Raw genomic sequence first — 23,414 nt, 5'->3', positions numbered from 1 at the left:
TTTTGTCACGATCCTACCGGTACCAATCTCTTGTAACAATAACCATTTTCTGTAATAAAGATATTACGATAACAATTTCCTGTATCTAAAATTATCCAAAATAAAAATTCGTTCTCTAAATGAGCTCGATTGCGTCATGAATTTTCTAATGAAGAAATCCGTTTCTCTTCCTGAAGATCTTGGTTAATCAACAACCTTATATTCTAAACATTACCAACTTACATAAGATAATAAAACGTAAATCTTTAAGAATTATAACAAATTTCTTTTAGCTAAAACGATCACTTGTACGTATAACGATCTCTTATGAGTTGTGACAAATTTTTTTAACCATAACAATCTCTCGTAACTAAAACGACTAATTCTATACTCTTTTGAACTACGACCATTTTCCTAGATATTGATACCATTGTTTCATTGATCTCATTCTTTGCCTTAGTGTCGATGGTTATTTCATACATCCCCTTCCCCCTTTATTTAGAAATTTATTTTCAGAGTTAATTAGACTGAAGGTTTAGGCCCATAGAACATACTGTTTCGGCACTATTGTAGTAAGCAGGGGTATTAATGCCTAAAAATAAAATAGAAGAAATAAAATTAAATCCTGAAAAAGTAACAAAAATTAAAAAGAAAAATAAAAAAAAAAGGTTAAAAATTAAGAAATTTATAAGTGAAAAATAAAAAGTGAATAACTCAATTTGTTAAACATTTATAGTATGAAATATACAATTATCACGCCTTTTCTTCGCATTTGCATAATCTAAGACTTAAATAATAAAGTAACAATTTTATTAAAACATTATTTTTTGAATATTATCATAATTTGAATAATAGATCTTTTTGTAACTGAATAATACAACGTAGATAACAAGATTGGGTCTTACCTTTAATCCAGAATTCCGTTGAATTCCTTTACTCGAAAGCTTCCTTGAAAGGCATTTCCTCGATCTTTAATCCAGATATCTTTTCCTCAATAAATCAAGGTATTGATCCCCCTCCCCCCAATAAATCAAAGTAATAATAAATTAGAAAACAAAGATATAATTGTTATATTTTTTGATGGACGTCGAAAGCTTGTTGATCTATTTAAAAACTTATGGAAATAAGTTTCCATCCTCGCTTATGCGTTACTATTTTTCATGCATATTCTTAATTTCTAATTATTTTTTTTTAAATAGTGTGCACTTAATATATATTAATTCATTTGATATTAATCTTCGGATTGAACTGTAAAGGAATTTATATGTCCCCACTAAAAAGAAAAATTGAAGAAGTTGAAAATGGATCACACTCTTCATTAGATGATCATAATCCACCCAAAGAAAAATTACGCAAAAGAAAAAGTAGGAAAAGTGAATCAGAACTATTAGCACCTGATAGGCTTGAAGATTTTACATATCAGGTTACATCAAATTAACTATTTTTAGACTATTAAGCATTTATGCGCTTTTTTTATATAAATTTTTATAATATTTGATTGATTATTATATTTTAAAAAATCTTACAGGATAGTCAATGCCCCCATAACAGGCCTGTGCCATTTAGTCATGATTCTATTGCCATTAAAGAGAGAGAGAAAGTAGATTATTCTATACAAATTACTAAGGAAATGGCTAAAAATGGAACTGGTAAATGAATTATTTCATTAAATTTTTTTTTTTTATTTAATAATTTTTGATGAAGCCTTGTCCAATCTTGTTTTAGAATATATAGTTTAATTTTTTTGCAATTTTTGTTAGTCTTGTGCCTAATATTTACATTTGTCTTACCATTAATAGTGAACATTATTTATATAGTAAAATAAAGTTTACTAATAATAATAATAAAAAATACTGGGAAATTGTGAAAAGCCCTATTTAGATGATTTTTTAAAATGATATGATATTTACAACAACTTGACATTAAAAAAATTAATAGCAATTATTAGATAAGACAGAAGCTTATGATTGTGTTATTTTTTTCTAATTAATTTATTATTTATGAGATGGAAGGATAGAGTAATATTATAAGTTCATAAATATCTCTAAAAATTTCATATTTATTTCACCTGGGTTGAGATCCATCAAAAATTTTATCAAGTGTAATGTCTATGCTTGAAATTAAAAAAAATAAGCTTCAGTCCTGATCAGGGTTGCTAAGTCAAAATCAACAAATACTGCTTCAAAAAATTATTATTTATTTAGAGATGATGCTTGTAGAAACTTTTAATGGGGGAGAATTTTTAAAATTGTGTTTGAGGTAAAAAGTTTGGTGTATTATAAGAAATTTTTTTGGGACCCACCATTGAGGGGGTGGGATCTGGTAACCCTGGTCCTGATAGATGTGTGGCCCAAGTCTGGTTTCAAGGTTATGATGGATTAATAAAAAAAAATGCAATGCATACAATGAGTTATTAAATTAAAATTTGGTCAAGTCACATTTATTGAAATTATTTAACACCAAAATTATGTTATTTTCCTTCATTTTAGATGTGTTAAAAATAGTTGATAAAAGAACATGTGAGAAAAATTAAAAATTTTAACTCTTACTCAAAAATATGTTCCCATTATTAGCTTATCATTTGATATATGTAATATAACAGTTATATTTCAAATAATTTAGCTAATAAAATTTTTAATAAATAATTGGATTTGAAATGTCAAGGAAAATTTAAAATTAAATTTTATGCATACCTAGAAAATCATAATAATTAATATTATTGTTTAATTATTTTATTTATTGTTTAATTATTTTATTTATATTTTAAATAAATCAGGTCCAGGTTCATAATCCTATATGTTTTTGCATCTGGATTTGGCAAAAAGTGAGTTTGGTTTGTTGGTTCATTCAAGAACCCTTGCAATATCCCTGCTTTTAATTTATTTAGAAGATTGAATTGAATTATTAAAAATCCTCACATTTTTTGATCTTCAAAATAACAAGGATCTTTGAAGATTTTTGAATTTTGAACTAATATTACCTTGATTAAAATTTTTTCTTAGGGCCACAGGCTCATCAAAAATTCTGATTTTGCATGTCACATATATCTCAAACTCAAAATATTTATACCATATTGACCAAAAAACATAATTTTCCGATGATCCCTTTTGATTTTTTACTAAAATTATTATATAAACTAAGGTTGATATAACCTTTCTGGATTTTTTTTAGCCTTTTAACCTTTTTTAAAAGCTAGTTTATTGATTAAAAACTATGCAATTGTAGATAATAAATTTAGTAATAAAGTAAAGCCTTACATTTACATATACTTTATTTTTTTACAAAATTAAATTATTTAAAAAAAATTTTGGGCATCTTTTTCCCAAAATAAAAAAACTTCATACAAAAAAATGTGCTACTCCAATTTAAATAAATTTCAAATGAATACAAAAATGAGAAATTAGCTATTACAACATCATAGGTAAAATCTATTAAAATTATTTATGAAATAAGTCATCTTATTTATATCATAGATACCGTTTTTTATTTTCTTCCCCTAAATGAATAATAATTTATATTTATTTTTTTATATGGGCTTGTGAATGAGGCTTTGGGATGTAGGACAGGCTTTGGGCCAAGCTGCACAAATCCCTAAAATAAAAATATGGCATAGGGTCTTTTATTGATATATTTATTTCTATTATCAATTATAAAAGTAATTTTAAGTATTAAAGATCTGCAAAGCTTGGCCTTCAAGCTGGGCTAGGAAAGGGAAAACTCATTTTCAGAATTTCCAAAATAAAATTCAAACTTGGATGAATTAAATATCTGATATTTTCTTTAGTAATATTTGCACACAATGGCCATATAACCTTTATAAAATATTATCGGGCTAATTTAGACTGAATAAATTATAAATTGTATAGCTTATTGGATTGTTAAAAAAATATGTGTAAAATTCAATTACTTTGAAAAATTTATTGAGTAAAGCCAACGTTTTTTTTAATAGAAATTTATCTATTAATTTTTTCTTTTTATATTTTTATTTAAAATTTAGCCTAGTCCTATAATTTAAGCTCCTCTTGTGGGCTTCATTATGCAGGTAATACTTAAAATACAGTATAAATACCTATTGATTGATAATAGAAAGAAATTTAGTTAACAAAAGAACCTAACCATTTTTTATAAGTGATCTGCATGTTCTGCCTAAGACTTTACCAAAATTCCAAAGCCTCATCCACAGGTTAGACATTTAAAACTTTGTGATATATAGGAAAAATATTAATCTTTTAAAAGGATAAAATAAAAAACGCCATATATAGTATAAAAGTGATTATTTATTTTTTAGTTTCGTGCTATAATTAATGTCGTCAAACCTCTTCTATTTATTTTGTACTCATATATAATGATGTTTGTTACAAATTTAATTAAAATTGGAGCGACCCATTTTGATGTTCATGGTAGAAGATGCCTCAAAAATTTAAATTTATTTAATACCAAATTGATTATTTACAAACGTGTAGTTTTTAATTAAGCGATCATTAATTAAATGAAAACCGACACTCATAAAAAAGGTAATTTTTTCTGCTTTTAACCCAGATATTCCCAATAGTATAACAGCTGGGGGACTAAAATTTTGCTTACACGGATCTAAGTTTATATGTAAAATTTCGTAAAAATCAAAAGGGGACAAACCTTAATCGATTTGACAAGGAATGAACCTCATTACATTTCTTTATTATAATATTAAGGGCATTAAATTTAAATATTTAATAATAATTGATAATTTAATTATATATTTATCTATTTTATTTAATTAAATATTAAACGAAAATATTTCCTACTTCCAATTTCTTTTTAAATTCAATTTATATTTGTGATTTCAAATCAGGCAAAAGAGAAGAATAGAAAAGAGAGATTGGTCATTCACTAATTATTTGTATATTTGTTTTATAAAAAAATAAATAACATCTATTCATGTCAACTCTATGCCATTTTAAAGTCTTATATTTGATTTTTTTTATGTTCTACACTATTTTTCTTTTCTTTCTTCCTTATTTTTTTTATATCTTTTATTTCCTTTACTAAGTTTTTTCTTTCCTTACTCTTTTTTAAAACACTTTCTTTTCTCGTATATATTCGATCCTCTTATTTTTTGGCAATCTTCTTTTAGTAAAATATTTTTGTCATTTGTTTACCATTCATTTAATGGCTGGCTTGCATTTAATACGCCTATTCTATAAAAAAGAAATATGGTTTTATTTATTAATTTTTTATTTAAAATATTAAGTGAACTGTTTATTTAAATGAAGCAAGAGTGATTGGTAAACTCACAATCCCGCATAGGACGTTGATAAAAAGGAGTGAGAATAAATTAAATGGAGGGGTATATAGAAAAATATTTAAAGTATGATCAACTCCCCTGAATCATAATAAATTTTTTATTCCTTTTTATGGAAAATTTAGAAATTAATAAAGCGAACAAGCAACATCACTCGGTGAAGTAGTTCTTTATTTTTTGTGTATAATGTTATTTAATAAATAATTGTCCACAATCTTTCTGATATTTTCTGAATGCATATAATTTGTGTTATCTATGGGTAGTGTTGTTGCAGGTTAAAAAATAAAAAAATTAAATTACTTATTTTATCTAATTAAACGGTAATTACATTTATATAACCTGTGGTGAGTTCATATATTTTAATAGCGATTCTCATTCCTTTTTAAAATTGCGTAAGTAAAGAAAGAACAAAAAGAAAAATAGGAAATTAACAAATATTGAGAAAGAAAGTAAAAATTAAAACGTTATTTTTAAATCTATTCGACTCCTTTTTTTTAGACAAGTAGCTTTAACTAATGGTAAGGGATGGGGTATATTTACATTTTTTTTAATAAATGAGAATTGATATGCTATTTTATGATTGTCCCATCAATTCAATTAGATTTACCTACATTAACATTATAGGTATATAAAAATGTGAATAATATAATAAATTTTTTAATGGATATTTAAAAAAAAAACAAGTTTTGAAAATAGTTTTAAGTCATATATATCTTTCATTACTCGGGGACAGGGAATTAAAACCGTGGTTTTTTAAGATATCCAGTCTCCTTTCAGAACTGTGTTAATTGGTGAACATTATATTTATCAGAGACCTGCAGGCCCGCCCCTAAGCCCGGCCTGGCTGGGGTACGCGGGTTTGACCGTATTTTAATAAATATACCCGGGGCCTGAAAAACTTTTTTAAAAAAATACCCGGATAGGTGTATTTTTAAAACCAGATATTTTAAATCGCCATTATTAGCTATAAAAATTAAAAAATATTTTAAAAAAAATCCACGATGGGCCGTGCAAATGGTACTTTTGGGTCTTTGATATTTATCAAAAAATTTTCACATTCACCTGAAAAGTTATTTTTATCAAATTAACGGGTTATTTTTATTAAACTAAAAGACTAAGACATTAATATAATAGCATAGATTATGCGCCTTAAAATTTAGGATACGTTAAAAATAAGCTTGTGTATAATGGTCAAATTTTTAGGAGTTAACTAAAAATATTTACATACATACTACTCTTTCATCTGTAAAAAAATGATAATATTTTTCCTAACATTTACCCGATTTTTATTTTATAAATCAAAAGCTCCCAGGCCTGTACGCGTGTACGCTGACGGAGTATACGATTTGTTCCACGTAGGACATTGTCGCCAAATATTGCAAGCTAAAAACATATTTCCTAACGTTTATCTTATAGTTGGTGGTATATTTGATAATAATATACAGCATATATATATAATTTTATGAATTTTACATTAAATTTTAAGCGAAAGAATATAGCAAAAATTTTCTTAGATTATTTTTTTTTGTTACAAGAACTGAAGTTTAACCGAGCCGACTGAATATAAATAACTATCCTGGGCGGAAACAGGTTCCTAAAAACTTAAGATTATTCGCCTACAATATTTTTTATAATCTAATTTTATAATATATAGACCTATGTGCCGCCGGTGATTTTTGACCACTTCGACGCCGCTGCCAAAAAAGTGTCTCAACACGCCGCCACCGATGTAAAAATCTAACAGCGTGAAGGCGTGATACATATTTTTTATTATTAAAAATAATATTTATTTTATTTATTATTAATGAATTATATTTAGAAGAAAAATAATATTAAATATATTTTAAATTATTAAAAAATGCGATTTTATTTTTTAAAATTAATAAATATTATTTGATATAAAAACATTTAATTAGTAACAAGATGATATGTTATTATTAGGCTAATAATTTACAGAAAGGTATTGAAATATTATTATATTTATTATTATTTTAATTAATACTATTCCTTCGTTAATCCTAAAAAAATTATTTTAGATAACTTAAAAAAGTTATTATAACCTGTATTCTGCGTAAAATTATAAGTTATATTGGAATACAATGATTTGATTTTTCATCTTTTGTATAAGACCATCAATAATATAAGTGTAATACAATATTTGATTAATGCAATCTACAACTCATCATATAAATTTTATTTTTTATTATAAAAGGAAATTATAATTAATGATTTTTTATAGTCATTATAACATATATAAACATAGCAGGACTAAAACATTTATAATGGATGCAGCTTTGCATCTAACAAAATACGGTATATCCTTGCAAGCAAAAATTAACAGAGGAAGGATATTTTAGATTTGGATGATAATGATCCTTTTTATGAAGCTCTTTTTGGGTTTGATGATGATAGTGCAAATCAATAATCATATAAGAAAAAACATAAAACCTTAAAATTAAATGTGCCTACACGTTGGCATAGTATTTTAATAATGCTAGAAAATGTCAGTAGCAATAATAAAAATCCTAAAAATATTCTATTAAATAGAATGGAGAAACCGGATCTTAAATTATTTAACTCCAATTGGGACTTAGTGAACTTTTAAATCTTAAAACCTTCAAAAAAGCTTGAATCTTTATCCGCCCAAAAAGGATGTACTATTTATTATTTCGTAGTGAAATTAAAAATTATTTGATCGTAAAAGAATATGATGGTTCTCCCATAGCATCTCTTAAACAAAATATGCTTATTAAATTTATCATAGACTTTCAATAATTGATCTCCAGGTAGTATTTTAAAATACATAAATTGTTTTATTTTATTCATATCTCTTTGTTTTATTTTTTTACTTCGGTATTAGGAGCACTTTGGATCCTTGTTCTCAATTTATAAACTTAGTAAAGGAATATTTAAAGGAAAATTTTTTTACTCCAGTGCAATTTTTATTCCAACAGGTTGCTTCTCTGTTGCCTTAGAAGGACGAATTAACCGAATGTGAAACCACTGAAGGTTTTCAGAATTTGATTATCTTAAGACTTTGTCTACAAAACATTCATCAATTCATAACGAGAATCTGGAACAACGAAACTATTTAAAGAGTCTAGAAAATGAGTTTTATTCATTATTTTCGTTTCATTATTTAGATATAAAAGATGTCATAGATTTTTGGAAAATAAGAGCATTGAATCTTCCTTAACTTACAATATTAGCTACAAAGGTCCTGTTTGTTTCAGCTACAAGCACACCCAGCGAGTGTATATTTTAGCTGGGCTCACACTGAACTTTAAATAAAATGATATTTATACATGATAATTATAATTTAATAATAGCGTCAAATGTTAATTATTAACATTAAAGAGCATAAATTGTTTATTAAGTGTTTCCAATGAATCTATAATTATAATTAAAAATTAAAGTTAGAAAAATATTTGACTCCGCCGCCGATTTTCGTGGCGGCGTCTAAATTGATTCGCCGCCGACAGCCGATCGTTTTAAAAAAGAAACGCAGCCGCAGATAATGCTGTCGGGGCACAGGTCTAACTATATGAAAATTTTTATAGAAAGTGTATTGGATATCGTTCTTTGTGAATAAAATATTTGAATCTTTCTATTAATATTGATCTTTAGAACGTAAATCATGTGGGCTTAATTCAAATAAGAAAGAGGTTTCTTTGAAAGATCGGATAAGTCAACAGCGAGTAAAGACGAAAATAGGAGCAAAACTGAATTAAAAGTCGGCAATGGACGGGTTAAAAATTTTAAAAGGCAGGCGGGTGGATGGATTTTTTTAGATATATAGGCCAGATTATTTGCTAATATTTATAAAAAAATTATGGGTGGGCGAACGGGTTAAATTTTTCTAAAGCAATGGACGGGCGAGGGTTCGGGTTAAACCCCGCTCATTGCAAACCTCCATGCTGCCTGACATAGAAGACTCCTGTTGTATTGTTTAACGCCAAAATATGTTAGAAATATAGTTGATGAAGCACGGATATGTAAATAATATATCGCTCGTTATCTATTCATCTAATGTTAAATAAAATTAAGTCAGATCCCAAATATTTTTTACTTAAAAATATGTGTCTAACTTCCATAAGTATTATATGTCCGTCGAAAGCATTATCGGTGCCGGCGTTTCTTTTTTTAAAACGATCGGCTGGCGGCGGCGAATTAATTTAGAACTTTAATTTTTTTAATTATAATTATAGATTCATTGGAAACACTTAAAATAAAATTTATGCTTTATTATGTTTATAATTATAATTTGACGCTTTTATAAATATTATTTTATTTAAAGTTCAGTGTGAGCCCAGCTAAAATATACACTCGCTGGGTGTGCTTGTAGCTGAAACAAGCAGGACCTTTGTAGCTAATATTGTAAGTTAAGGAAGATTCAATGCTCTTATTTTCCAAAAATCTATGACATCTTTTATATCTAAATAATGAAACGAAAATAATGAATAAAACTCATTTTCTAGACTCTTTTAATAGTTTCGTTGTTCCAGATTCTCGTTATGAATTGATGAATGTTTGGTAGACAAAGTCTTAAGATAATCAAATTCTGAAAACCTTCAGTGGTTTCACATTCGGTTAATTCGTCCTTCTAAGGCAACAGAGAAGCAACCTGTTGGCACAAAAATTGCACCGGAGTAAAAAATTTTTCCTTTAAATATTCCTTTACTATGTTTATAAATTGAGAACAAGGATCCAAAGTGCTCCTAGAAGTAAAAAAATAAAACAGAGATATGAATAAAATAAGACAATTTATGTATTTTAAAATACTACCTGAAGATCAATTATTGAAAGTCTATGTTAAATTTAATAAGCATATTTTGTTTAAGAGATGCTATGGGAGGACCATCATATTTTTTTACGATTAAATAATTTTTAATTTCACTACGAAATAATATATAGTACATCATTTTTGGGCGGATAAAAATTCAAGCTTTTTTGAAGGTTTTAAGAAAATTTAAAAGTTTACTAAGTCCAAATTGGAGTTAAATAATTTAAGATCCGGTTTCTCCATTCTACTTAATAGAATATTTTTAGGATTTTTGTTATTGCTACTCACATTTTCTAGCATTATTAAAATACTATGCCTACGTGTAGGCACATTTAATTTTAAGGTTTTATATTTTTTCTTATATGATTATTGATTTGCACTATCATCATCAAACCCAAAAAGAGCTTCATAAAAAGGATCATTATCTTCCAAATCTAAAATATCCTTCCTCTGTTAATTTTTGCTTGCAAGGATATACCGTATTTTGTTAGACGCAAAGCTGCATCCATTATAAATGTTTTAGACCTGCTATGTTTATATATGTTATAATGACTATAAAAAATCATTAATTATAATTTCCTTTTATAATAAAAAATAAAATTTATATGATGAGTTGTAGATTGCATTAATCAAATATTGTATTACCCTTATATTATTGATGGTCTTATACAAAAGATGAAAAATCAAATCATCGAAACTCCAATATAACTTATAATTTTACGCAGAATACAGGTTATAATAACCTTTTAAAACTTATCTAAAATAAATCTTTTTAGAATTAACGAAGGAATAGGATTAATTAAATTAATAATAAATATAATAATATTTCAATACCTTTTCTGTAAATTATTAGCCTAATAATAACATATCATCTTGTTACCAATTAAATGTTTTTATATCATTATATTTATTAATTTTAAAATATAAAATCGCATTTAAAATATATTTAATATTATTTTTCTTCTATTTATAATTCATAAATAATAAAAAAAATAAATATTATATTTAATAATAAGTATGTATCACGCCGACACTTTTTTGGCGGTGGCATATTTGACCGTCAACGCACAGGTATATATATATATATATAGTCCTGATCAAAAATATTTTCATTTATTCAGTTTCTTTTTATAATTCGCAAATCTATACCATCGATCATTCAATATTTTTTGCATTGAAAAAAATAAAACTATTGGAAATAACAGTAAGGATAAGGATTTCGAACTAGATTTATATTAATACTACACATTAAATTTAATAGTCACCAACGACGAGCTAACCCACAAACTCAAGGGCAAAACTGTTATGACGGAAGCTGATAGATATGAGGCCGTTAGGCATTGTCGATACGTGGACGAGGTCCTCCCGGATGCTCCGTGGGTTATAGATCAAACATTCCTCAACGAATACAAAGTAATAGGTTTTTATAATCTAACGCCCATTCAAACCTCCTTTAAATGTTTTTTAAGATTTGTGAAGTAAAAAGGGGGCACGGGCTTTGGATTGGAACTATAATATATAACTTTAGGGGAAAATAAGTTTTAATAAATTCGATGATTGCATTTAAATTTTACGACTGACTTATCTATTTACAGAGGCAAAATGGAATAGTTCATATGGTCAAGATTAGAAAGCTTGGCTAAATTTTTATTATCTCCTAATTTCTCTTATTGGCATATTTCCCATCCTTTCTTTATTAATATCGTATAAAATCATCTATATACAATTTTTTCCTCTTCTCTCTATTCCTCTCTAGCCAAGGCACAACTGATTTTTTAATCTTTATTTAAGACTGTTGGACACATGCAAGCTACTTAAGGGAATACCTAAATTTTGCCCTTTTTGACCATTGTATTTTCTACGAACCGTTTTACAAAATCATCCTTAGTGGTATTATTATCACGTTTCATTTATACTTATTTCGTTTGATAAGATACAGGGGAAAAATACTGGACATTTTCCTTTTGCTTCTGTTTTTTTTTCTTAATTTTTTTAAAAATCAAATTTGCTCTCCCATATTTTAATTATTTACTTTTCATATATTGTATTACACTCGATAAATACAGCCGATAGAAATCCTAAAATTCCTATTTCCCAACCTCATAGGATTTTCATCCTATGCTTATCATTCTTTTCTTTTCTTAAAATAATTTACTTTGTCATTCGCGAAGTCCTTGAATTTATCATTATTATGAAAGTTATTATATTATTATTTTTTTCAAATAGCTAATGATATATATTTTTTAATTAAAATGATACGATATTCATAGTTTTGATAAAGATTTCCGGCCTAAAGAATAAGGTCATTTACTCGCTTTTTCAAATTATATTTTCTATTACTCTTATTATTTATTATTTTCTCGTTCTCTCCATTTTGTTCGAAATTAAATTTAAGATTGCATCTAATTTAATTATCGTTTTAGGTACAAAAATGATGTATCGGTATCTTTTCTGAATATTATTAGAGTATTTATATTTATGCATTTGATCGATTATATTTTGAATCTTTTTTTTATTGTATTAGAAATATTTAGTTCTATTTTTTGTATTAAATTATAAGAATAAACAGAATTTTTTTATTTTACTAAGGACAATCAAAAAATCCTTGAAAAGAGAATCAAGGATTTATTATTTGATTTTCTTTCTCCTAATAGATATGAATAAGGATACACATTTTGGCACCCATTGAACTTTGAATGATTTTATTTTGAGCGACTATCATTATACTTTAATTGAAGATTATTCTAGTATAAAAGTGTTATTCATAAAATATAAACAACACTCCTTTCCAGCCACCAGTAGAAATTTTTTTAGCTGACCAAGAATGTGTTTAGACTGGATTTCCTCTAGCTTTGAGAATGTTTTATAAAAACTAGCAATAATATTTAAAAACATTTAATTATATTTTTTATATACAAATAAGATATAAAAAAAATTGGCTCACTTTAAAATTTGAGTTGTAACAATAAATTTTTTTACATTATGCAATACATATGATTATAATAAAGAGTATATCCTAAATAATACATTTAAGTCCATGTATGTTTATCTAAATACACCGGAAAAGTATCTTTTAACATCATCTATAGATAATGAATATAAACATTAAAATGTCTAGATTGATTTCGTGGCCCACGATGACATACCTTATAATAGTGCGGGTTGCCAAGATGTTTACAGGGATATCAAATCCTGGGGAAAATTTCAAGCTACTAAAAGAACAAAAGGTTTATAGATAATTTTAGTTTTTTTCCGTTTTTTTAACAAAATGTTTTGTTATTGTGAATTAAAAATGTTTAATTTTGCAATTTAATAATAATTATATGAAATGAAGTCATATTTCGTGAATTTTAACCACCAAAAAATAATTGGATATATCCCCCCCCCCACCCCACCCGTAATTCTAGCCTAAACAATGTCAAAATTAAAAGTTTCATTTCTTATTATAGGGTCAAAAATTTTTGTTACTATAATTATTTATTTACATTTTTTTTAAAAATATTGTTATTACAAAGATTTTTACTTAGCTTCTATAGTTACTAGGTATACTAATTTGTTAAAAAGATCCCATATTTTATCTTCTCAATAGTGTGAAATAAATGTTTATGCTATGAAATAATAGCTGGAATTCTTATAGTTAAGCGTATATTCACTTCTAAAAACGAAGAAGGATCACCAGATATGCTAAAACCAATTGGATATTTTTTTGGGATCTGGGGAGGAAAAAATATGAGATATATTATATTTTTTTTATGAATAAAAATCAAGATGTTAAAATTTTAATAGAAAGTTCTCGTTATATGTTATATTCTTTTTAAAGTTTTGCAACCTATGGTATGGCTAAGAAATCAGACGTTAATCCTCTATATAATTCAACAAAAGGAAAGATGCATGTTTTGGTCTAGATGATAGGTTATTAGGCTTCGAATTTTATGAAGATTTGAAGCTTTATATTTCTGCACGTAATTAAACATGGTTATATTTTCAGTATAAAAATATTTTTTTTATAAATTTATTTATAGTTATGCTAATTTTTTAAGGCATAAATATTAATATATTAAAAATAATTATCTAATTACAGTAATATATCTTCAATTTCTTTTAAAATAATTAAAATTTATTCACATCATTTTCAAAAAAATAAAATAAATTTACAATTATCTTTTGATAAAATAAAAACGATTTCTAAAACATGATATAAAAAATATTATATTATATAATTATAAATAAATCAAAAAAAAAATATAATCATAATGTACTATTTTTTTTAATGGGCTCGATCCAATATTAATTATTACTGCATACTCTTCCCACTTTCAGGCTTAGCATAGAAAAGGTATGAAATAATCAACAGGTAAGTAAACATGAAATAGTTTATAATATATTAAAATATTGATGGATCCTATATGTTTTTTAACCAATAAACTGTAAATCCTGATCCTATATAATATCCTAAATAATATAACTTATTTTTAGATTTTTTATATTGATTATTATTGTAAAATTGGCGCAAGGATCACTCGATTTCTTAAAAAAAAATAGATCAGTGGTATGCAATAATAGATTCTTTTGTAAAAATTTAGATTTAAGACAAAAGAATTTGGGCATCTTGTTGCAAAAACCTAGAAATTTATAAAAAAACGACTATTTTTTTTAAATGTTAGGGGAGAAACAGTGAACTAACAAAACAAAGAATCAAGCTTAAATACTATTTCAACGTTATTTTTAAATTATTTTAAAATGCAAACTCTGGTCATGAATGATTGGAAGCCATTCCCGTCCGATCTAGGTCGAACAACAACGCGTAGCCCCGCATTGGCTGTAATGCAGTAGTACCCTCCATTTGCGTCGATTGTGGACAGTAGTGTTGTTAAACGACTCGTTTATTTTTAAAAACGGCTAACTCAATATTTTAGCCAGAAAAAATATTGCCTAAGCCTCAGATTTGGCTACTAGATGCCCAAACCTCTGTTCCTTCCACTTACAAAATCTTCAGGCTTGCGCAATAGTATTCTGGATGAAATATTGAGTTAGCCGTTTTTAAAAATCGGCTCAAATTGAGCCGTTTAACAACACTAGTGGCCAGTCCATCAAATCGAATGCCCACTATTTCTTGCACTGCAAGTCCTTCGCCGGGCGTCAACTTTATCGTAAATCTATTAACAACATTCTCCTAGCTGCCCTCAAAAAATTAATATCCCATCCACTCTTGTACCAGTGGGTCTCTTAGATGAAAACGCCCTCACCCAGATGTTATATCCCTTATCCTCTGGACAGTTTCCAACTGACCTGGGACTATTATGAATCTATTTTGCAGCGAAAACTAACATCTCATTATCTGCCATCGAAAATAATATCAATCTTTAAAAAATATTAGCTGGTTTCACAAACACAGTTTTTATACCAGTAGTCACCATACCTTAGGTATGTTCGGAATGAGGCCCTCAATTTTATCAAACCATAGGTAAGAAAGAAGAGACTTTACAGGTGACTCCAACTAAGGATTCAATACACGTCAACATATTTATATTTCCTAAGCATTCACTCCCCTAGGGTGACTTGTTCCCTTTTTAATGTTTTTTAGACTGTGTCCTAAATTAAAAAAAAAACTAGTCTAAAAGTGTCAAATTTATATTACTCTTATTTTCTTTAAGATGAGCTCTTTTATTTTTCTTTCCGATAAGATTTTTTATTTTTCTTTCCGATAAGATTTTTTATTTTCTATATGATAAGCTCTTTTATTTTTCTTCTTTTAAATGAACCTCTTTTTTTTTACTGACAACAAAAAAATATCAAACAAAATTTTTAAAATCCACACAAGTTTTTTTATTATTTTTTTTCTACGCTATATACATATTAATAAAAAAATATTATCTTTTTTAAAAAATATAATATTGAAAAAAAAAATATTAAAAAAAATAATATTTCAAAATAATATTGAAAAAATAATATTAAAAAAAATAATATTAAAAAAAATAATATTGAAAAAATAATAACTATTACTATTTAACTAAAATGAGTAAACGATACATGTTAAAATATACATAACTAATACTACATATAGATAATATAAACAAATCCCTAGCTACGACAAAAAGTTTATGAATTGCACAACTTTCATGTATTTTGAGAGATACGAATTATGTCCCGAATCTTCCATTAAATTTTGTAAATATTTGATGTGAATGATTTACTAATTTTATATTTGAAGACACAAATCAAAGTAGAAAAACAATAGATTTTGGAAGGCCGTTATATATAATAATTAAAATATTATTCATTCTAGAGATCAAGGACTTTTTAAGATATTTGATAGTATTCCACCTTATTCTAACAAATTTCGCCAGTTGTTCCACATGCATGTGGAAATATTCAAATACATTCTTACAAATTTAGAATCTACCGCTCTAGTTATACATAAAAACTATTAGTATGAAGCATCAGCTTTATATAACCCTCGGGTATTATGATTATATTTTTATATAAATAATCTTAATATATTTATAGATGATTAAAAACTGGTATTTAATGAAACCCTACAAATCAAATTTAAATGATAATAAAACTAATTTTAATAAAAAAATTATCTATTGCTAGAGTATCAGTAGAAGCTGTTTTGGAATTATTGCCAAATTTAGGCACTTCTTTCTATAAATTCTCGGAAACCATTATTATTAATACTGTACAAATAGTTAAGACCGACTGCCTATTACACAATATTATAATAATGAATATTAATTTTGTATTCTATTATGGGCATATATGTAAAATTTTTATATATCTATTTTTTTTAATTAACATTACCTTATATAACTATATTTATGTTAAATTTGTCAAAGTTATTGCATTTTTTGGAAAAAATTTACATTTTATTATTGTTTCCTAAAATTTTTAGATTCATCTTCATATCATATTTTTAGTGTTGTAAACATTTCTAAAAAAATCGAACGCGTTCAACAGCCACCTTCAAAAAAAAAGAACGCGTTCACGCGTTTGTTTAAACTTTACTGATATGTATTAAATTGTTATTTTGTTATTTTTTGTAAAATGTTTATTTTCATTATTATATATTATCAGATGAATTTGAATAACAAAAAATAGGACATCATTATTATTATTATTTTGATGTGAAATAAAAAAAATAAAATTGCAAGAAATTTATTACTACTAAAAATACACTACAAGAATGGCGCAGTCTATAAAATGTCTAACGGACATTAATCTGTGTTACAAAGATTGATACGACTTATTTAAAGAATTTAAAAACACACAACCAAAGTTAACATCATCACATGAAAAATCCCTGTTATTAACATCAATAGGATGTGATACTTATAAAATATTGGTAAATTTATGCACACCAGATAGTGTTGAATTTGGACCGGTGGGTCCCCCAGTCTGAGTGGGTAAAATACAATCTGTGATCGGGGGTCCAGGATGGTCGATAACGGGATCCAGGGGACCGGGTTTTATCGATTTTGTCATGGAATCACTCGGACAACGTAGTGGAAATAATATTTTCAAAGTTTATTAAAGTCGAAGTTGCAAAGCAGGAGTAAAAAGAAAATCAAAATCATCCAATAATTAATCAAAAAAAAAATGTATATAAATTACACAATCAAAAAAATATTTAATGCTCGAAAAAGGTATTTTTCCAACCTTTATAATTTTTAAAACAAAGAGAAAAAAAAGGTTGTTATATAATCGCGATACATTCATTCTTGAAACTGGTTAGAACCAGTTTCATATGCAATATAAAAATAAGATATAATATCAATTTCATAACAAAAAAAAGGAATATGGGAAAACAAAAGAAACAAGTGGAGAAAAACGTAAAGAAAGTAAATAAATTATACGGGACAAGTGGTGAGATAGAACATAACAGATAGTCCAGGAAATAAAGAGGTATTAGAAATACATAATATTTTAATCAAATTTTTTCATCCTACTCCTAATATAATTGTAGAGAGATATAATTTTTATCAATATAATCAACAAAATGATGAAAAACTAATAGATATATAAAATCTACGAAAATTAGCAACGAATTGTGATTTTGGGGAATATTTAAATACTGCATTAAGAGATAAATTTATATTCGGAATAAAAAATCCAAAAATTTTACCAAGATTACTATCCGAAGACGATATAGACATAAATAAAGCTATTCAGATAGCTACTGCAGTAGAAACAGCAATAAATACAATTAATACAAAATGATGAAACTAAAATCGATCATTTAGAAGAGGAACATGATGATAATATAAATAAAATTAAAAAAGTTAATAATGATAATGATAAATAATCAAAATCATAATAATTATAATGCGAGCTACAAAAAATCAAATCCATGCCACCCCTGCGACGGAAACCAAGAAGGGAAAAATGTCTTTTCAATAATGCCACTTGTTATAAATGCAAGAAAATTGGGCACATTCCTCGGTAGAAAAGAAATAGTGAATTTATAATAAAACAAACGAATATAATCCAGAATTTTGGGTGGATGTCAAAATAAACAACAGCGATATCAGAATGGAATTAGATACAGGAGCTGGGGTTAGCATAATTAACGAAATAGATTGGAAAAATAAACTTAATCGTCTTGAATTAACAAATTGCATGCTAAAACTTAAAAGCTATACAGGAACCAATATAAGGTTAGACTCTAGTAAAAGTACAATATAAAGCGATAGAACTACCACTCATAATTACAAAAGGATATACAAAAAATCTAATTGGAAGAAACTGGATAACTAAATTTCCCAAAATGACTGAAATACCTGAAAGGACCATACAAATAAATAACATTAATATACAAAATGAATTTCCTCAATTATTTATTAAAGAATTGGGATGATTGAAAGATTTTAGGCACAAATATATATGAAAAACGAGAAACCAATTTTCTGTAAATCATACCATATGCCTTAATAGATAAAGTTGAAGGAGATTTAGACAGATTTCTAAAAATAGGAGTAATAGAAAAAATTAATCATTTACTTTATGCATCATTTATAGTAATTGTTCAAAAGAAAGATAAAGCATTACGAATTTGCTGGGATTTTAAAAGAACTATAAATCAAAATATTAATATGGATTTATTAGCCAGTTTGGGAAAAGGAGAGGAATTATTATTATTGGATCTCTCAGATGCTTATTTTCAAAATTAAGGTGGGGGAAGAGTCTCAAAAATATCTTGTAATCAATACGCATAGAGGATTATTTAAATATACAAGACTACCTTTTGGAATATCGTCTTTTCCAGCAATATTTCAACGAGTCATCTAGAATTTATCAAAGGTATTTGAAGGAGTAGCTTGTTATTTAGATGATATTATAATAACCGAGAAATATAGAGAGAAGCACGAAACAATTTAAAAAAAGGTACTAAAATGTCTAGATGAAAATGGAATCAAGCTAAAGATAGAAAAATGTAAATTTTTCAAACAAAATGTCGAGTACTTAGGTCACAATATTTTAAAAAACGGGATTACATCTACCTAAAAAAATACTAAGGCAGTAAAAAAAGTACCAAAACCAACAAACTTGAAACAATTACAGTCATTTCAAGGGTCAACATATTATTCAAAATTTATTTCAAATTTTGCAGTCAAAGTCGAGCCATTATACAAATTATTAGAAAAAGGAGTTGTTTGGAGATGGACTAATGAATGCAAAGACGCGTATAAAAAAAATAAAGCAGAAAATAAGTAGTACTCCAATATTACAACATTATGATCCAAAATTACCCATTATATTAGCAACAGATGCATCAGCCATAGGGATTGGGGCAGTAATATCATATATAGAAGGGGATAAGGAGAGACCAATTGCATTCGCCTCAAGAACGCTAAATGCAGTCGAGAAATATTATAGCGAAATAGAAAGAGAAGCTCTCATTATATTTGGGGTTACAAAATTCAAAGAATTCAATACAAACAGACCACAAGCCATAATGAGTTTATTTCAACCAAGAAAAGATATAGCTACAATTACTGCCAGAATATAAAAATGGGCTTTATTATTAGAAGGTTACCAATATGAAATAGAATTCAAAAGTAGTCGACAACTAGTCAATGCTGAATCCTATCTCGATTACCTATACAGGGAACCACAATATCAAAAGAAGAAACATTAAATCAAACACAAGTGGGCGAACAAACACCTTTAAATGCAAGTGAGATTGAAAGAAAAATAATGCAAGATGATGTACTCTCTAAAGTATACAGGTCAATAGACGGATGGCCAATAAACTATGATACAAGGAGAAATGACCACAGAGAGAGGTTGTTGGAGAACTAAAATGATAATAACACAACAATACCGAAACACCGTGTTAGACATGATACATCAAGGACATATTGGAATGGTAAAAATGAAAATGCTAGCAAGATAATACGCGTGGTGGCCAATGTAAACCAAGATATAGAAACATGGGTCGAAAAATGTAGAGAATGCCAGGAACAACACGATATGTCTCAAAAGACATCAATTCAAAATTGGCCAAAATCACAAAAAGCATGGCACCGAGTACATATTGATTATGCTGGACTTTTCATCATTATTGGTTTGTAGTGATAGATGCTTGCAGTCGCTGGCCAGAAATAGTTCCCATAACTAGTACTACAACCAAAAGCACGATAAAAATATTAAGAAATATTTTTGCCAGATTCGGATTTCCTAAAATAATCGTTTCTGATAACGGAAAAAGAATTTAATGATTTTTGCTAAAAATCTGAATACAATTAGGGCAAGAAGTCCATTCCATACCATCCTCAGACAAATATCATGGCCGAACGTTTAATTCGAACTTTTAAACAGAGCATGAACAAAAGAAACGAGGGGGACTTAGAAACCAATCTAGCTATTTTTCTCTACAATTACCGAAATACACCAGGGGTAAAAACTGAACAAAGTCCCGCTGAAATACTACTAAAAATTAAATCTAGAGGATTGTTAGACCAAATATTCAAACGGGGGAACAAAAAGGAGAAGTTAGAATACTACACTCAAAAATTCGAGATAAATGAAAAAGTGTGGTCGCGCATTTACAATAATAAAGAAAAAATGGGAAAAGCCATTATTAAAAGCATACTCGGATCACTACGATATGAAGTAAGTATAGAGGGTAAAACAATTATACGTCATACTGATCAATTAAGGAAAATAACCAAAAATATATACTGAAGAATTCGAATTAAAAGAGAGACCTGAAGTAGAAGAGAGAACCGAAGAGAGAGAGTAAACAAAGAGGACATAATAAACAATAACTACGAAATGAATTTAAAGAAGAGGGTATAAGAAGATACAAGTCAGGATCGTTATCCGAAAAGAGTACGAACTAAACCTAATAGATTGGGGATTGTTTTGTTATTTTTTCAATTACTGCTAAAAATACACTACATTTATGAATAAAATTTTTTTAATATAAATAAATACCATTAGTTTTAAGTCAATAAAAAGATATTTTTATTATTTAAAAAATTTTATTTGTTAATTTTTAATATATAAAAACTTTTATATATGATATATAATTTAATTATTTATAAATTATCTATAATATTTTAAATTGTATTCAACTATTTAAATATAAAACTCTTGATAAAAAAAATTAAATAATTACACTAAAAATAAATAAATTCTAAAAGATACTATTTTATATGCTGAGATGTATATAACTATATTTTATTTAATTTACTTTATATATCTATTATAACAATTTAATAAGCCTATTGCAACAATCTAAAATAAATTATTAACAGGCTACTTATAATTATATTATATAAATAATAAATATTACAATCAAGTGTCTCTTTTAATTAGAACCTTTTGAAACTGATATTATATTTTTTGGACACATTTTACATTTGGTAAGTATAGAATTAGTTTATTGAATATATGATGTTTTATTTATTAGATTTTGGCTATGGTAATGTTAATTCAGAATCAGATGATGAAATAACAACAGCCATACTACTCTAATCTATAAATAATATTCAAGTTAATAAACTATATACTATAGGACAGAAAAAGTGGGATAAAAAATTCAAATGCGATAAAGGAAATTGCTGATTAAAAAATAATCCATTTTTATTAAAAATATTTGGATTAATATTAAATTAATATTATTTTCAAATGAATAAATAAAGAAGATTAAAATTAACGTTAAAATCGAACACGTTCTTCACAAAAAGGAACGCTTTCATGTTCAAAGTTCGTCAAAAATAAAAGGAACATCGTTCATCATTTTTTTTAAAAAACGGACTTCGTTTTATTTATTTTTAAATATTCAATAAAAAGTGCTTTTGATTATATTTTATAAGTAATTCTGATTGATTTATATTTCATTTAAGGAAGAAATTTGCTAAAATGACTTAATTCACACTATTCTTAAAATATTATATAAATATTAAATAAAATTACAATGACCATATATTAGCTTTTATAGGCAAAACTTATTTTTTTAAAATTTATCTTAACATTTTGATTAAAAGAGTAAAATAAAGAGATTCTTTGATTTCTCTTATAATGGATAAATTTTTATTGAAATCAAAGTAGAAGATAAGTAAGTTCACAAACTAAACATAATAATTTAACTTATCATAAAAACATACAAAATAGGTATAAAAAATTATATATATGATGCTAAAATTTCAGCAAATTTTATTTTGAATTCAAAATTTTTTTTATTTGTCATCTCATTAAATTGCTCCATATATGAATTAAAAAATCCTATAATAAGTTTGTTATCATCATGAGATGAATCAGATTTTTTAGTTACTAAATCTATTTTAAAAATAAATTTTTATTTTATATAATAGATATATACCTCTAAATGCTTTAATCTTTTCTCATAATTTTTAGATATATATGTGGGAATATTTTCCCCTTGAGGTACAAGGATTGATATTTTCCTTGAATTATCTTCCTATTATTTAATAAATAACATATATTTAACTTCTGAAATTAATATATTTTCCCTTGAAGGAATCACTCAATTCTTCAGTAGTAATAATTGCATTTAAATAATCCTCTGCAAATTATTAAATAAACAAACTCCTGGTTATCCCATTTTTGAATCCTAAAATAAAAATTATTTAGTTTTATTTTCATAAGATAATACGCTTGGTGATGTTTGTTTATTACTTGCATCTTTACATTGTTACAATGTGAAACTTGCTTCAGAATGCTTACAAATATCCTCCACATTTTCCTTCAATCAGAAATAATCTTCAACAAATTTAAGGTGTTTGCTATTGATCAAAGCTGCACCAGAACCTATTTAAAAAAATGCTTTATAATATTTATATATATTATTTTTATAAGCATTCTGAAGAAAGTTTCACATTGTAACAATGCCAAGATGTAAGT

General features: G+C 26.4%; 1 protein-coding gene across 2 annotated transcripts in view; it reads left to right on the top strand.

The window, feature by feature from the left end:
* Positions 1–1,131: 1,131 nt before the first annotated feature.
* LOC135927696 (choline-phosphate cytidylyltransferase A-like) overlaps positions 1,132–23,414 on the top strand; it is a 39,827-nt gene continuing 17,544 nt past the window's right edge. The window contains exons 1-5 of one of the 2 annotated variants that reach the window (XM_065463861.1): positions 1,132–1,402; positions 1,508–1,628; positions 6,566–6,682; positions 11,305–11,456; positions 13,162–13,270. In XM_065463861.1, the coding sequence (XP_065319933.1) occupies positions 1,244–1,402; positions 1,508–1,628; positions 6,566–6,682; positions 11,305–11,456; positions 13,162–13,270 (658 nt within the window). In that variant the 5' untranslated portion in view covers positions 1,132–1,243. The remainder of the gene's footprint in view (positions 1,403–1,507; positions 1,629–6,565; positions 6,683–11,304; positions 11,457–13,161; positions 13,271–23,414) is intronic. The other variant, XM_065463862.1, reaches the window with a different exon arrangement.

The sequence above is a fragment of the Gordionus sp. m RMFG-2023 genome, chromosome 3 (genome assembly GCF_954871325.1).
Source record: "Gordionus sp. m RMFG-2023 chromosome 3, tfGorSpeb1-WG-v2, whole genome shotgun sequence".
Taxonomy (NCBI): domain Eukaryota; kingdom Metazoa; phylum Nematomorpha; class Gordioida; order Chordodea; family Parachordodidae; genus Gordionus; species Gordionus sp. m RMFG-2023.
The sequence above is the reverse complement of the archived record's forward strand: the minus strand, read 5'-3'. Positions and strand labels throughout refer to the sequence as shown.